This window comes from Xiphophorus couchianus, chromosome 19, assembly GCF_001444195.1.
Source record: "Xiphophorus couchianus chromosome 19, X_couchianus-1.0, whole genome shotgun sequence".
Classification (NCBI taxonomy): Eukaryota; Metazoa; Chordata; class Actinopteri; order Cyprinodontiformes; family Poeciliidae; genus Xiphophorus; species Xiphophorus couchianus.
Window position 1 is genome coordinate 21,405,768 of NC_040246.1, and position 16,351 is coordinate 21,422,118.

The 16,351-nt window shown below is 40.1% G+C and overlaps 1 protein-coding gene across 1 annotated transcript; it reads right to left on the bottom strand.

Annotated features, from left to right (window-relative positions):
- Window positions 1-216: 216 nt before the first annotated feature.
- znf292a (zinc finger protein 292a) lies at window positions 217-15,858 on the bottom strand. The gene is made up of 8 exons (XM_028001407.1): window positions 15,450-15,858; window positions 11,782-11,936; window positions 10,897-10,975; window positions 9,620-9,755; window positions 9,326-9,528; window positions 8,008-8,144; window positions 7,360-7,501; window positions 217-6,697 (listed from the first exon to the last, which is right to left on the bottom strand). The coding sequence occupies exons 1-8, from the start codon at window positions 15,597-15,599 to the stop codon at window positions 653-655; spliced, it is 7,047 nt and encodes a 2,348-aa protein (XP_027857208.1). The 5' UTR covers window positions 15,600-15,858; the 3' UTR covers window positions 217-652.
- Window positions 15,859-16,351: the final 493 nt, after the last annotated feature.

The window sequence follows — 16,351 nt, forward strand, 5'->3', positions numbered from 1 at the left end:
CTACAGTGGGTAATTTTACTACAGCATTTGGGTACATCATACCCATTTTAATTTGAGAATGACTCTTAAAGAGTCAAGACATTACTATTTTGCAAACCTCTTGAAATTAAATTGCAATAATAACTTAGCCATTTTCTTGTGCTTGTAGATTGAAAAGACTCTTGCTAACCAGTGTGTTGAAATAAGAAGAAAAAATTTCAGATTTCCAGACAGAACTTTACAAAAAGAACCAGTAACATTTTATTGAACACTTTGTGGAAGACATGTAAATATTACAGATAGGTCTACTAGTGTTGAAAAAGGATGAAATAAATACAAACAGAACTTGAAATCCCATAGGGATATATTAAAAACATAGTTTTCTTTAAAAGTGTCCATTTAGCAAAAGAAAAAAAAAACATCTTCAATACTAAGCATAAATACAAACATGATTCTAAAATCTATGCCCTATAGAATACCTGGTTATTATAACTAACATACATACTTAAAATCATCCGAGACATTATTTAATGAAGTATAAAATAGGCCATTTCATTGTCACCTGTGGTAATGACTGTTAACAGTTGAAAATCTGATGCTTTGTGAAACAAACCATTCTGCAGCATAACATCTCAGATCCTGAGTAATTTTGAGTTACAAACAAAACACTGGGCTATGATCCGCTATAAAGCCACCTCTTAATAATAACCATTGGCTTCATATGTTGTAACTGCTTAAGCACAGAATCTGCGCCGTCTGAAAATGTTTTATCCATAACAATTTTTACATTACTCACAGATTTAAGATTTAGTGGATTTCTGAAGTCTACAACCCTGCTGCGGTTTCTCAGTTCATTAGTCTTTTTGCTCCTGGACGCAGCTTTCTGTTTGTGAATTTGTTTTCGCTTGGGGGGCACCTCCACATTGGCTTTCTCGTTTAGTTTCCGCTTAGAAGCGTTCGTTGTCTCAGAAGTCTCCAAAAATGTGAGGAATGAGTCCTCTAGCCCTAAAGGCTTGAAGGTACCCGGAGGAGCGCCGTCGTCCCGTTGCTCCTGGGGGGTCGGTGTCCCAGGATTTGAGTTCTCTGTTGAGCTGGTAACCATCAGGCGGTTTCTAAGGGTTTGCATCCTTTGTGGACAAGCTGGTGTGGGATGTGGAGGTTTTCTGGGACGCCCTCTTTTAGCGCCTCCTTCTGTCACATTGGAAGCTTGGGATTCTACAGTATCGTCAGCGAACACCTTGGCTTCGTCTTGGGTTAATTTCTCCTCAGGATTTTGCTCCTCAGGATTCTGCTCACCAAACAATTGCTCACAAAGCTTTTCCCCTTCGTCCGGCTCCGTCTCAGAGGAACTTGATGCACCTTCTGACTTGTTTGTATCTTTATATCTGGAGCGTGAATACTTTTTGCAGAAAATGAACTGACTCCTCTGATCTTCGATGTACCTCTCCGTGAGGCCGTGAGTTGCATAATGCTTAAATATACTTCTCTCAGCCCTCTCCACCGTGTCGCATCCTATGATCATGCATGGGTACTGCAGGGCAGACTTCTTGGTGCACATCGCAGACGCCTCTTCGTGGGATTTTAGTGTAGGCTTACCAAAACTGGTCCAGTGTTCAATGGCCTTCCCATCTTTCTTTTTAGTGTTCTTCTTCTTCACTTTAATTTTGTTTTCCACGTTTTCTTTCCCATTGTTAATTCCCGGAAAGAGTCCAATCGATTTCGTCCGTCTCCCATCGGTTGCTTTGGGATCATAGACATAGTCATGCTTTTTGATCAGGTGACGGAGCAGATTGGATTTTGTAGTGTACACGCGGTCGCATCCGTCATACTCGCACCGGAACGTCGGATCGACCGAGCCTCTCTCAGAAATGGCGATCTCCTTGTGGAAGTTCTTGATGTGCTCGATGTACTTCTCCACAGAATCGAAGGGGAGGGCACACTCAGGCCGATCGCAGTTGAAGGTCCCCAAGCTCATGCTGGCCATCATGGCAGTGGCTTTGTCGCAGGTGAACTTGTGAAGCAGGAGGTAGTGTTGCACCAACCTTGTGATTCCCATGAACACCCTGGAGCAGTTCCTCACCTGACATCTGACTTCATCATCTTTTCCAATGCTGGGGATGATCTCCGGTTCAACCTCGAGAACCATTTTCTCAGCCTCTGGCTCGGCTTTGAGGGGAGGAAGCGACGCCTGATGCATGGCTCTGTAGTGGAGAATTAGATTCTGCTGGATGGTGAACGCTGCGGTGCATCCTTCATGGACACACCTGTATGGTCTATACGGACTGAAGGCGTTGTCCGTCTCACACAACTTGAGGCTCAACCTTTTTGGAAGCTTCTCCTTCCTTTCCTCCTTTGTTGGTGTGCTTTTGGAGCTGCTCGGCTTCTCTGGGGACGGGCAGGCAGACGCAGAGGAGGACTTTGGTTCTTTTATCATATTCTGACACACGTCAGGTTTATCTTGTTGCCCATTTGCTTTGGTTACAGGACTCAGTTTCTCGTTCACACTGGAATTTACTTTCTTTTTGGGACTCCTGTGTATGATAGCCACTTTAGGATGCTCTGGAGTTAATTTAGGTGCTGGTGGTGCCCCCTCCCCAAGCGGCCTTTGAGTCAGATAAGTTTGAGGTGATGGGAGTCGTGTAACAGTCGATATCTCAGGCCTCGAGAGCTGTTTTGCTGCATCTGCTGGAGCAATTTGAGTAACTTCTGTAGGATTTGCATTATCTGCTTGAGGTGCTATGGCAATGTCGATTGGTTCTTGTTTTAAAATAGGCATAACAGGCACAGACGCTGCAGGCGGATTGGTGTTGCGTTCACTGTTTGGTTGACTGTTCAACGGGCCATCTTTGTTAAGTCTGAAGGCACGCCGATTACGAGCGCTGATTTTTAACTTCTGCATTTCTGCCTTCGACAGCCTGTGAACCTTTTCATAGTGGATTCTCAAGCCTGTTGTTCTTGTGAATGTTTTTGGGCAGATCTGGCAAGGATATGGAGACAGTTTGGATGGGATTCTTTTGAGTTCTTCGATCATCTCAGTAGAAAAATCATGCATTTTACTCAAGTGTTTGAATAAGGCTTCCTTCGTCATGAAAGAGAACTCACAGTCATCCTGGTCACATTTAAAAGGTTTAGGTACCTTTTCAATGGGTTTATCATCACTTTTATTTTGTACTTTACTTTTACTTTTCTCTATTTCAGAGGTTTTTTCCTTCTGTTCTAAGGCTAAAGCGTTACGCATTTTCTCCTGCGCCGCCTCAATCAGGTCCATTCTCTGAAAGGCGCTGGACATTTCCATCAGGTTATCCTCCCGATAAGGTCTAGGAGGTGTGTGATTAGCTGTCTCTGCCGGTTTGTCCTGCTGGTTTGTCGAGCAAACCGGGAAGGAGTTTGAATCATCCATTATGTTTGTACTCTGAGGCTCCTGCTTTAACATTGCAGGTGAAATCAGGGTGGTGAGGTTGCAAGATCCGTCTGAGAAATCCCCGTTTGGCACGTTGTACACTGTGCCGTTCGTATCGGGTACATGAGGGTCGTTGAGGAAATCCAGGAACGACGTAGGGAGGTCTGCTGTAAGGTCAATTTCATCCAGAGGTCTGCACTGTGAGCGCTTTGAGAGATGACCACCGAGAGATTTGGTGCTTGTGAACTCTCTGAAGCACCTTCTGCATATAACTTTCCCATCCTTAATGATTGCAGGCCACTTGGTACGCTTGCTCAGCCGGCTGCGTTTCGCTTTTATTGTGTCGGTGTCACCGCCCTTCTCATCTGAAGGGTTAGGCTGGCAGTCAGCATCAGGGCACTCCTCATCATAAGGGAAAATGTTGTGAGTGGTGCTGGGAGGACTGACAACGCCATCAGCGGAGTTGTCCATCTGTTCGTAACCAGGGTTTGATGTTGTCTCTGTTTTGCTGACTTCGCCACAGTCCTTTAAAGCAACCTGTGCCTCAGGGGTCGCGCATTTCATGGGAACGTCAATGGAAGAGCACTGCGTGAGGCAGGAGTTTTCGCTCTGCGCGTACGGAGTGTGGTAGCTTCCATCAGGAAGGCTGTCGATGGTTGAGAGGCTGTTCCCGTTATCCAAGTGTCCACTTTTTCTCGCATCTGGATGGTCTCCGGTACTATCAGCATGCATCAGCCCATATTGGTGTCCTCCATTATGCATGTGTCCACCGTTGTCAAGCATGAGTGAACTGGAGACGTACTGAGACATCAAAGTTGATTCTGAAGGGGCGGGGGACATAGAGGAGTGTATAGCTGCCATTGAAGGCTCTCGGTCCGAAGAGTGAGGCAAGGGGTTGTGGTAGGGGTCTGCTTGCCAGGGGGGGTAGCTCCGGGACGAGAACTCACTCATATTGAAGTTATCAGGGTAGGGGTTATTCACAGGAGGAGACCATGACTGCGAAATGTCTGAATGCATCACTGTGTTGGGATTGTTGTGTCCCCCCCAGTTGGGGTACAATGAGGGGTTAGCCATCGGAGTAATGGGTACAGGCTCAACTGACCCAGGGTAACACTGAGAGGGCGAGGCTGAGCATCCCATTGGATAATCCATCTGTTGCACCACTGGTTTGTTGCATAGTATCGCTGGCGCGTTGGATCGCTTGCTCCCCTTCTTGGCTGTGATTTTAGCAACTTTGTTATATTTCTTTGCCAATTTCCAGTCTTCAAATATTTCAGGATGCTGCTTCTTAACGTGCCTGGACAGACTCTTGTTTGTGCTATATGCCCGGGAACAGTCATTGCTCGGGCAGCAGTGCAGGTTCTCCTCGTTTCCTGCAGGAACGGCGGGGGTACAGGAGGGATACCCCTGCATGGAGGCAGGAATCTCGGTCTTGATTTGATTTGGAGACATGATTTGTGGGACCATTTTTGGGAATTCGTTGCAGTGCACCTCCTTATGCTGGTGTTCCTGTGGAGCTGCTACGGGAACAGGATATGCCGGAGGATTATCTCCTTGCCTGGTCACATTATGCTGCGCTGGTGGTAGGTTTGCATTGGCAGGTGCTGGAGCTGGGTTAGTTAGTGGAGTGTAGCATTTCCCCGGTTCTTTTATCCCATGACCGGCCATTGAATTCAGCATGTTTTCAATTGAGTGTTTCACTTTAGCAGCCTCCGGTGATCTGCACGGCGATGCATTTGCCTTTGAGACGTCGTTCATGAACGCCTCTCTGTTGTTCCTTTCAAAACCAAACTCAGCAGGGCATGCGTCTTCCTTCATCAGGGTGCTCTCAGGTGGAGGACCAGGCATTGCAGATACAGGATTTTGATTAATTACAACAAAACTGTTTACAGCATCATTTGGTCTATGATGCTCCTGGTGAGACAGAAATTCAGACTGTGAGTAGAAGATCTTGCCACAGTTATCAGTTTGGCAGGTGTAGGTGAGGTAATGCTGAGCCTCATGATCATACAACAAGTAGGCCTCACTGAAAACTTGGCCACAGTTCGGGAACATGCACTGGGCTTTAAATTCGGGGTGTGTTTTTCTGTGCATAAGGAGCTCAGAGTTGGAGTTGAAGTTGGCCTTGCAGTCCAGCTGAATGCATATGTACGGTCTGGTGCCACAGTGCATCTGCAGGTGATCATTAAGGTGTCTGACATTGACGAACTGCCTCCTGCAGTACTGGCATACCACCTTCTGCTTCTGGATCTCTAAGAACCTCATGGCCTCCTCGTCGTCCTTGTGGGATCTGACGTGAGCCATCAGGTTGCGGAAAAACTTGAAAGCCTTTGTGCAGTTTGTAACAGGACAGTAACAGTCTTGACTGATCTGAGGGTCAGACGTTGGTTGCTCTATCTTAAGAGGAGCTGCGGAAATGTTCCCAACTTGAGGGGTGATTTTAACGGGACTCATGCTCGCCTTGGCTGCAACTTTCATCATTTTTGTCGGACTTTTTGGCGACTGAGGTGGTTTGGTTACCTTCCGCGCAGCTTTCATCGCTGCCAGTCTCTCTTTGCACGATTGCTTTACATGTGATGCTACATGGGGTTCTAACACCTCCCTGCTTTCAAAACTGTCAGCACAGATCGGGCAGAGATACACTCCGTCTTTGAAATGTTTCTGGGCATGACGGACGATCCTGTGGCCCAAGAACTCCTTGTCACACAGAACACAATACTGCATGTAGGCCCGCCAGTTTCGGAAGCGTGCAGACACGAACCCTTGCTCCCGAAGTTTTTTAGCCTCTCTGTTCTTTTCTTTTTCATCTGTAATCTCATTGAGTTCATTTGTAGTGGTGAGCAAGAAGTCCTCCAAATCCTTGTATTCGGGAAGTTTGCCAAGTGCGCTTTCCATCTCCTGTTCATCCGTGTCATTGAGCGTGTCAATGGAAGAGACAATGGCCGCCTCCTCGCCCATCAGGGCCAAGCAGTTGCGCTTCAGTGTCTTCCAATCCCAGAACTCTGGATCAAAAGGCCATTGTATCTTCAAGGCCAGCAGCAACTCGCAACGCAAAGAGTTCGGCACCGGCAGACTCCCGTCCTCCTCCGGCTTCTGGTCGGGTTCGTTGTACAACGACTCCACGGCGTAATACGAGTCAACGGTCGGCTGCAGGAGGAACTCGGTCAGCTGGCATGCTCGTTTGACCTCTAGATCAGTTGGCAGGAGGCAGGAAATGGTCTTACAGATGGTAGACTTGCTTTCTTTGTGATCACTGGAGGTCATTTTAAGAGCTTGAATACACATTTCTACGCACACTGGAAGCCCCACCTCTCCAACCTGGGAAAAAAACCAGAACATATGATAAATGCAAGACCTGAGGCAACATTTTAACATTTGCACACATATTGCAGGTCTAGGTCAGTAAAACCCCTTCTCCAAGGCATGGCTTTAACTATTTGCAGATCCTGAGTGGTTCGTCCCCGTTTTTGGGAACCGCCTCAGTGATGCTACAAGACTAACAGAATGTCAGCATGCCAGAGGCGGCCATCTTGTTCGACAGGAGTGTTTTACAGCTTCTATTTATTTGCACTTTGAATTTAGATCAATTATTTGACAGATTATTAGGGCAAAGCTAAAATAATTTTTGTTTATTACTAGACTAACGCCGTACAACATAGTCAAAGTAATATGACAATAAAGTCATAATAGCAACAGAATAAAGTCATAATATTACAGAAATAGTCATAATATTACCAAAAATAAACTTGTCATTATGAAAATAAAGTCATAACGTTACCAGATTAAAGTCCTAAAATATTACAGATCATAATATTACCAGAATAAATGTATAATAGTACAAGATTAAAGAATCATAGTCATAATATTACCAGATTAACGTGGTAATAATATAACAAATCATAATATTACCAGAACAAAATAAAGTCGTATGACAATGAAGTAAAAATATTAAGTTCTGCACATGCAGTATTTTTTTTTACCTCATTTTGGATAACTTTGATGAGAAACAGAATGTGGCAGACGTTTCCGCACTGCAGTGCCATCGCCTTGCTGTGGCTGAGGAATGAATCGGCAGACGCCTCCAACCGCATAAGCAGTTTACTCCAGAACAACGTGAGTTCCCTGAAAGAGAAAGAGAATAAGGCTACATGAGATTCTGAAAATAAACAAAGAAAAGCATTAGGACAAATTAAACTAAGGACTTTGTTTACATTTAACACAGGGCATCTACAATGGAGTAGGATTACAGGCTTTGCCGGCTATGTGGAGCCGTAGGCCACAGTCTTCAGCTCTGCTTTTATTATTATTAATCATCAAAATGGTGACATGAGCCAAACTGCTTCAGGGCCATTAACTCGTCTTCATGTTACTGATTTTTGTTTCTGATGGCAGCTAAAAACTTAATTTAAATGTTAACCAAACAATAGCAGCCTCTGTGTCATCTGAAAGAAATCAAATCTGGTTTGATTTCTTTATATAATCAAAATATATTGAAAATGTTCATCACTCATTTTCTCAGTTATAATAGTAAGATAGTCCAAATGCACAGATTTTAATAAAGAATTGTGATAATTGCCCCAGAGGTTTTTGTAGGAAGAGATGAGGTGCGGTTTGGGTTTGGGACTCACCAGGCACAGTAAACGTCTTCCTGAAGGAGCTGTCGCTTCAGAAAGGCCGTACACAAACACAGAGCCGCTTTCTCATCGCCCTCCGACTCCAGGTTGCAGATCATTTCAAGAGCATCTTTGCAGTCTATCGACGAAATCTATAAAATACATTAAAAAAAACACAGGATACAGAGCTATTCTGAGTCCTGTTCCTCTAAAAATTAAAGAAAGATAAAAGAAGCAGCAATGATCGGCTCTGGTCAGATAAAGTAAAATCTAGACGTGTTTTTCTATTCATTTAATGCATCAAAACTTTAACCTTCAGCTACTTTTGATTAATTTATGCAAAATATTACTTAATAAGGGAAAATTCCTTCCAAAAATCTATAGCATGTGCCAAATCTGATTAATTGTCAGAATAATCGATTACTAAAATAATTGTTACGCTATAAAAATAGTTAACTTCAAAAATGTAGGAGAACTTGTTGCCTCACAAAATCAAGTTTTCAAAACTTAAACCTGTTAGTATCTGCAAGCTGTACATCTTAAGTTTACACAACTTGATCATTTTGACATAATTTTAATGATATAATTGTACAAATAACTCAATTCTATTCTAAAAGCCAATTAGCTTAATTTATTTAAACTCACCTCAAAATATTTTAGTTTTCATTAAATTAACTTGTGCAATTTAGTAAGCATAAGTTAAGTTAACCTATAAATATGAACATGTTGTAATTACTTAAACAACAAAAGATATTTTTTAGCTAGAAGCTACTTGTATAAAAACAAAACTACTTTTTATAGTTTCTGTCGACGTTTCTGCTCTAACTTTGACAGAACATTTAGAAAGCAGTGAAAGTTTGCTCACCTTTTTCAGCAAAACAAACATGGTGAAGTTTAATGTTTGAAAATGTAAATATTTATTTTTTAAAAAGCTAATAAGAGCTGCACTGCTCTGAAAGTGGCTCAGTCTTGATGACCTCTTTGCCTTAAACATCTTAAAACTAATTTTTGTGACAATAAAAAAGTGATTTAATTAGTTCCTGGCATTTTTCACAATGCATTGTGGGATACCTTGTTGGCCAATAAAATACTTAACTTTTTTTTGCATGAACTCAACTTAAACAGATTATGTTTTCAAGCATTTTTTATCCAAATATTCACACTACTTGTTTCTCAACAAGTTTATGAGAATTAAGTTAAGTTCATTGGAAATCTTTTATTAAACAGGATGTTTTGTTTTACAGTGTAGCTGAAGCTCTACTTGTTTTCAGTGGAATTATTAAGGTGGAAACTTCTGGAAAGGATTGATTGTTTTAACAGGATTTTTTCTTACCTCTTCCATCAGCTGCTCCTGACTTTTCGTCATGCAGATGCAAACCAAGTAGGTCTGCTTGAAGTTGCCTTTTCCTTCATACCCTGGGTACTCTGAGCAGATTTTTGCTAGTACAGCTGCTTTGTCGGTGCTGTCCGCTTTGATAAGGTGCTTGATTCGCATGTTGAGAAGCGCCGGACCTTCCGATTCGAGATATTCGTGCACTAAGACACAAAAAAAGACACTTAGCGAACAGTTATTCCAAGTTATTCCATGGGATTACAGCAGCACAGTTCGTCATGATGGAGCGCTAACCTTGTTCAGTCCGAGGAATTTGATTGGACAGGATGCTGCTTAGCGTGGCGTTGGCCCAGACGCCGTCCTGCTGAGCCAGAACTGAGAGCAGACGGAGCTGGGTGCTCCCGCTTTCCTGCAAAAGGCTGTGTGCCAACTGCAGCAAAACACCAAAAAAGAGCAAAAAATTCACAACTAAACCTTTAGAGAGGAGGTAAAATGAGCCATTTCTCATATCAAGGCAACATTAGCTTAGCTGCTAACTTATGTACCCACATATAAATCAGGACATTGTGCTTCCCTTCATTCAATATGAGTGTAAACATGTCCAAAAAAAATTATTTTATGACTCAAGTTACCAAGTAAATAAGTCACATTTTCCAAATCAAGCATATTTTATTTACAGAGGTGGGTAAAGTACCCGAAAATTATACTCAAGTAAGAGTAGTACTACTTTGACATATTTTTACTCAAGTAAAAGTAAAAGGTATTTGGTAAAAAGTAAAAAGTACTGAGTAACTGATCAAATTATCAATCATTTAATGTTTAAAAATTACATCACCAAACAGCTCGAAATATAGAGTTACGTGGAAATTTTGGTATTTTAAGAACGAAAAGGACAATAATTTATACAAGTAAAAAAATAAAATCAGGTAGAAGCTGTGTAGTCTGTAAAATTTACTAGAAAAAATATCTGAAATAATTTTCTAGAAAAACAATTACATTTCTGAGCTCCGAAGTTTTTACAGTTGCAAGAAGGAAAAACTCTGAGACATGTTCTCGACAAAACAATGAAATTCCTGAACTCAAAAAGTTAAAATAAATGCTACAAAGAACTCAGGAAGTTTGAGATTAATCTGAGAAATATTCTAGAAAAAAATAAGGAAATTTCTGATCCCAAAAGCTAAAAATGTACAGAAAAAACTGAGAATCTTTTTCCAAATAAGTTTCTTTCAATTCAAAACTTTTATCATTCAGCGGGTGAAGCAGTGATACTTCATCATGAAATTACTCAAGTAAAAGTACAAATTCACTTTAAAGAGTGAAAAAACGTTTTGAGCAGATAAAAGTCCAACAACTTTACCAACTCCAAGAAATTCTGCCTTCCTTCCAACCGTCTGGTCACATGATCAGCGGTTTTTACCGTCGCCTAGCAACAAGGAGTGGCTCAGCGGAAAATTCCAGAATCTGACATGTGGGTTATTATTTTACTGATGTGAACCAGCTTTTATAAGCTGTATTTTCCTAATTAAGCGACTTGTTATGATTGCGCCAGTGATGGCCTGCGGGATGCTGACCTTCACGGAGGACTGGAACTCCTCCCATAAGGCACCAGGGACATGCTGGGGCACCGAAAGCAGCAGCTCCGCGCAGCTCCTGTGAATCCAACACAAGTCGTTTGGTAAAGCCACATTTAGGTCAAGGATGTGCACACATTCAACAAAAACACATCTGAAGATAACTGTGAAATCTGTGTACTGATCTGTAGGGGAAAAAGACGATGAAGGGAAGAAAAATCGTCGTTAAAAACAAAAAAAAACAAAGAAATATCAGAAAGAGTCTAAATCTGTGTGAGTTCTAACTAGAGGTGTAAACTACTACAACATGAGTATAATTTTAAAAAGTTAAAAAGTCCTAGAAAAAGCAAGAAAAACCCTGAGTTCCAAAGGTTTGCTAGAAAAAAACCCAAGAAATTTGGAAATGAATCTGTAAACTTTTCTAGAAAAAAACCCAGAACATTTCTGAGTACCAAAGGCTGAAAATTAGCAAGAAAGAAATCGGAAATTTTGAGATTAATCATCAAAATCTTCTAGAGAAAACTACCAAATTTCTGAGCTCCAAAAGTCAAAAACTTGCAAGTCGAAAACTCAGAATTTGTTTTGTGAAATTTTCTAGAAAAAACAAGAACATTTCTGAGCTCCATAAATAAAAAACACAAAATACTGAAAAGTTTTTAGATTAATCTGTGAAAATTTCAGAGCTTCAAAAGTCTCAAATCTGCTACAATAAAATCTGAAATATTGATATAAATCTAAGAAATTTTCTAGAAAAAAAAGGACATTTCTTGGTTCTAAAAGCAAGAACACAAAGTGTTGAAATAAATGAGTGCTATTTCACAGTTACATCAGTGAAATCCAACAGGAGAGCGTTTATTCGCTCAAGTTTTATGTTTTTTTACTCACAACGCTAACTTTTCAAGTAGGAGTGGCACGTTTTCACAATCGGAGGAGAGACAGGAAGCAGCCTTAGCGAAGCTGAGGATGGCCACGGTGTAAACCTCCAGCAAAGGCAGCGGGTCTTCATCGGTTTTCCAGCGCCCGGCATGTTCCACCAGAACCTGGGAATCAAAAAACAAGCCACACACTGGCATCAGAACCGGCAGAAAATATGCACAAAATGTAAAGAAATACCAGAAAAACTACAAGAAATATGGATTTACTACTGAATCTTTAATATTTCAACTTGAAAAATAATGTGAAGTATATATATGTGTATATATATATATATATATATATATATATATATATATATATATATATATATATATATATAATTTTGAATAGTAGATTAAGCTATTCTCAGATGACAGAGAACAAATATCAGCTTTTTAAAGCATTCGTATTTATGTATTAATAAATACGCATTAAAGTCCATGCTGTTGGTTGATGCGTTTATGAACCAAAAACAATGGGAAATCTCAGCTTTGATCCATTAAATAAACGTACTGCTCAAGGGAAATCTGGTGGATGATGATCTACAGATCTACTTTTAATATTTTCATTAAACTGAACCTCATTTAGCAGAACCAAGACAAGTTAAAACAAATATTTTAGCATTTTTCTGAAACTTTTATAGGATTTAACCCATCTGATTTTTTTCTATTCATTAAATGCATCAAAACTAAACTAGTAAAATTATGTTCAGTAACAAAAAATGTACTTTTTATATGCTAAGACGCATAAATAGGAATGTTTATTACTTGGTGATTAACGGGTCAAATGCTGCAAATAAATCTTAAAAATTCAAAGCTTTTATTATTTACAGTCTGTAAACATGTCACTAAAGTCATAGTTGCAGAATATTTACACAAATATGAATATAAAAAGGTGAGTTATAGCAGTTTAACAGAGATTAATACAATTCTGTTCATAGGAATCAAACAAACTATTTATTTATCTTTTTTCTTATAATTAGTGCTTATTATTAAGCAGTAATAAAACTGAGGAACAAATAAAGGTTCACTTTTTTATTCTTTGTACTTTTTCAGTTTAATAAAAATCAGATAAAGTTTAAGGTTGTTGCTATGACACATAATGGAGGCAATTCTATATTTATTTCATTTTCTTTTCTTCCTGTTTTACACAACCGTCATTATTTGCATACTTTTACTATTTGACCTCTTTTTCTGATTTCAAACATTCTATTTGCACAATTTTTTATATACTTTTTCTAAATAATCAGTTTTTTTATGCACATTAGTTTTTAAGTGTTTTCCACGCCATTGCACTTATTTTTTTCTTTCTTTTTGTATCGGAGTACTCTGTTTTTTAGAGGTGCAGAAAAAAAATTTATTCAAAGGAGAATCGCAATTTCTAAACCTGGGAATCCTGAATCGGTTCAAAATGCGCACAAATCAATTTTAGTCTACTTAAATCATATTTTGAATAATTCTTTGACATTTTATTATTTAACCGAAAACCAACCTGAGGTAACCAAAAGTTACAGAATTTTATGCAGAAACATATTTTAATTTAAATATAAACTGGTGGAAATTGATGCAGTATGACTTAAATAAATGTTTTATTTATTTACACTGTATTTTCTTCTTGTCTGTCGCGTAATTTAAACTGAATATCGAGATCGTCTGAATAGAAAAAATGTTTCTGCAGGTTAAATATTTGCATCTCTACCATTTCTAATAACTGCAGAGTATTTTCTTATGTTGTAAATTTGTCCTTTCTATACATTATGTTATTCTTATTTTCAGTTTTTATGAGCGATGCACTGATCCAATATAAATATTGGTATCAATGAAAAAATGCTAGATTGAGTGAAAACGTTCCTAATCCATAAGGGCAAACCTGCTCAGGATAATTCTGATTATTTATTTTACATTAAATTTAAAAGTCCAGGGCGTGCCGCGGTGGCGTAGGGGACAGCGCGACCCATACTGGGAGGCCTTGAGTCCTCGGACATCGCGGGTTCGACTCCTGGACCCGACTTTCTTCGCCCCTTTCCTGTCAGCCTGCTGTCATTTAAGGGACACTAAAACCCACAAAAGACCCCCTGGAGGGGTATAAATTTTTTTTTTAAATTCCTTCAAATGCTTCTTTCTGCAACATTTGAAAGGTTTGTTGCAGTTTATTTTTGTCACTTTTAGCTTCTTTATTATTTTTTATTTTACATTGGTTGTTCTACTCCTAATTGCACTGACTGAACAAATTAAAGTTTTGTTGTTTTTACATGTTTCACCAAGTTTATGAAGCTGTTGGTGTGCTTAATTGAGCTGTGCTGGTGCAGTTATCACATAAATTTGTAATTCAATACATTTATGTCTCTGTTTTAACAAAAAGAAATGTTTTAAGTCAATTCAGGACTGGTTTCTTGTTGGTCGACAGTAAAACCCAGATATCAGAAGTGAAAAAGTGGATTGTTGCATTCCTGGTGTTTATATTTTTATTTTTGTGTGAATCTAAATGCTTACTGTCACTCCCCACTGAGGGACAATAAAAGTTTTTTCTATCCTATAGTTTTAGGATAGAAATATCCTAAAACTATAGAATATAGTTTTATTACATATCCTAAAACTGCACTGTTTTCCTTCTGATATTGAAGAAAAATCGGTATCAACTGGAAAACATGATCAAATTTAAATTTTTTGCTTTGGGAGTGTAACTAACATGTAGCAGAGCAGCACTATGACGCTATCATAACCTCTAATACTCCACTAAAACCAAAAATAAATCAGATTTTTATTATTAGGAAACAACTAAAAAGTAAAATTAATGACTAAAATGTGAGGATGGCTGTCACTTGTGCAACATGGAGACACATGGAGGTTTTATTTAGCTAGCTGGAGGCTAATTAATGAGTAGGATGTAATGGAGTCAGTGACCACTGACACACTTTTCCCTCTAAATCAGCGGCTCTGATGCAGATGAAGCAGGATCGCTTCATTTCAGACCTAAAGCGCGTTGATGGACACAGCTATAACACCGCAATTAACATATGCGCCGATGTAATTAGCCGGATTAATTAGAGGAAAAAGGCCCGGGCTAGCATCCTATTCAGGAAGAAAAAAAATCACAGCGATCAATGAAGAACCCTCAGAAAGTAACCCCATTTTAAAACGCTCTAAAATCCCACAAAGGAAGATTTGTAGTTTTTTATAGCGTTTATTTTAGTGCACAGCAATGCATTCGCAGCCGCTAACGCAGCTATCCCGTTTTCTTTTCTTTTTTTTTTTTTGCACAGCATGACCACTGCACAGGACAGGGGTCTCTGCCTGCATACCAGCTAGCAACATTCATCTGCTGAGGGCGATCTGGCCTGGAAAATACGAGCTATATTTGCACAGTTGGCACACTCTGCAGCGACCTCCAATCCATTTCACAGCCATGTTTGCAAATAACTTCACTTCAGAAACGTACATCAGTTTGAAAACGGGAAATTAGCATTTTTTTTCTCCCCCCTCTTCCTCCCCTCCTGCTACATCTAGAAATGCAGCCGACTAGCTTGGATGCTAGCTGCCTTAGCTACATTGTTGTAGCAAACGTAGACGCGCATCCTCGGCCAGGAAGCCAGAGGGGCTGCAGGCTGGCCGGGATGAGCAGCGGGATAGCGGGCTAACCTGGCAGAAATCCTGGCAGAAGTGAAGGGAGGCTTCCGGCGGAGGCTGTGGACTCTCCTTTAAAGCCGCGGTCAGAGCCTGGAAGCGATCGCGGAGCTCCTCGGTGGCTTTCCGTGTATCATATTCCTTTTCTGTCTCCCCCTCCGCCATCTTCACAACAATCACGACCGCGTACGCACAGATGTTACGCTGCCAGACCCTGCACACGCACGCGCACGCAGGAAGGGGGAAGGGAGAGCTCACAGAGGGAGGGCTCCTCCTAAAAAAGAAGACCCCTCATGTCAAGAACACGTCCACCCAAAGGCGGGTCAAAGGAGAAAACAGGCCCCGAAACAGGGGCGGTCCGAGCCTTTTTTGGGGGCCCGACGCAGATTTTCATTCGGGGTTTCTCAATATCAACCAGAGGTGGGAAGATTACCCAAGTAGAAGTAAGTAAGACTAAAAAAGTACTGAGTAACTGATCAAAATTTAATATTTCAAAATTACATAATCAGGTGGACAAAATTATAAAGTTAAGTAGAAATTTTGGTATTTTAACAAAAATAACAAAATCAGGCAAGATGTACACTTTTCGAAATCAGTTTCTTTCAAAATAAAACTTGTGAAACAAAAACAAAAACTGCAGGTTTGTGGTGATTGCTTTTGGTTAAAACAAGTTACTTATACAGTGGGTAGAGAATCCAGAAATTTTACTCAGGTAACAGTTGTATGACACTTCACAGACAAATTACTCAAGTAAAAGTAAAAATACTGTTATCTATCTATATACTGTATATATAATATACAGTATATATACACTGCCTGGCCAAAAAAAAAGTCGCCACCTGGATTTAACTAAGCAAATAGGTACAAGCCTCCTATTGGATAAGTTCTGCATAGGCGATTATCTTTCAGCTGGCAAC

Excerpts from the sequence above, each read along its gene's own strand:
- znf292a (XM_028001407.1), bottom strand. The coding sequence starts at position 15,599 with ATGGCGGAGGGGGAGACAGAAAAGGAATATGATACACGGAAAGCCACC. Across the intron at positions 11,937-15,449 it reads TCTGCCAGGATTTCTGCCAG|GTTCTGGTGGAACATGCCGG; the intron begins GTTAGCCCGCTA and ends TTTGATTCCCAG. Across the intron at positions 6,698-7,359 it reads TCAAAGTTATCCAAAATGAG|GTTGGAGAGGTGGGGCTTCC; the intron begins GTAAAAAAAAAT and ends TTTTTTTCCCAG.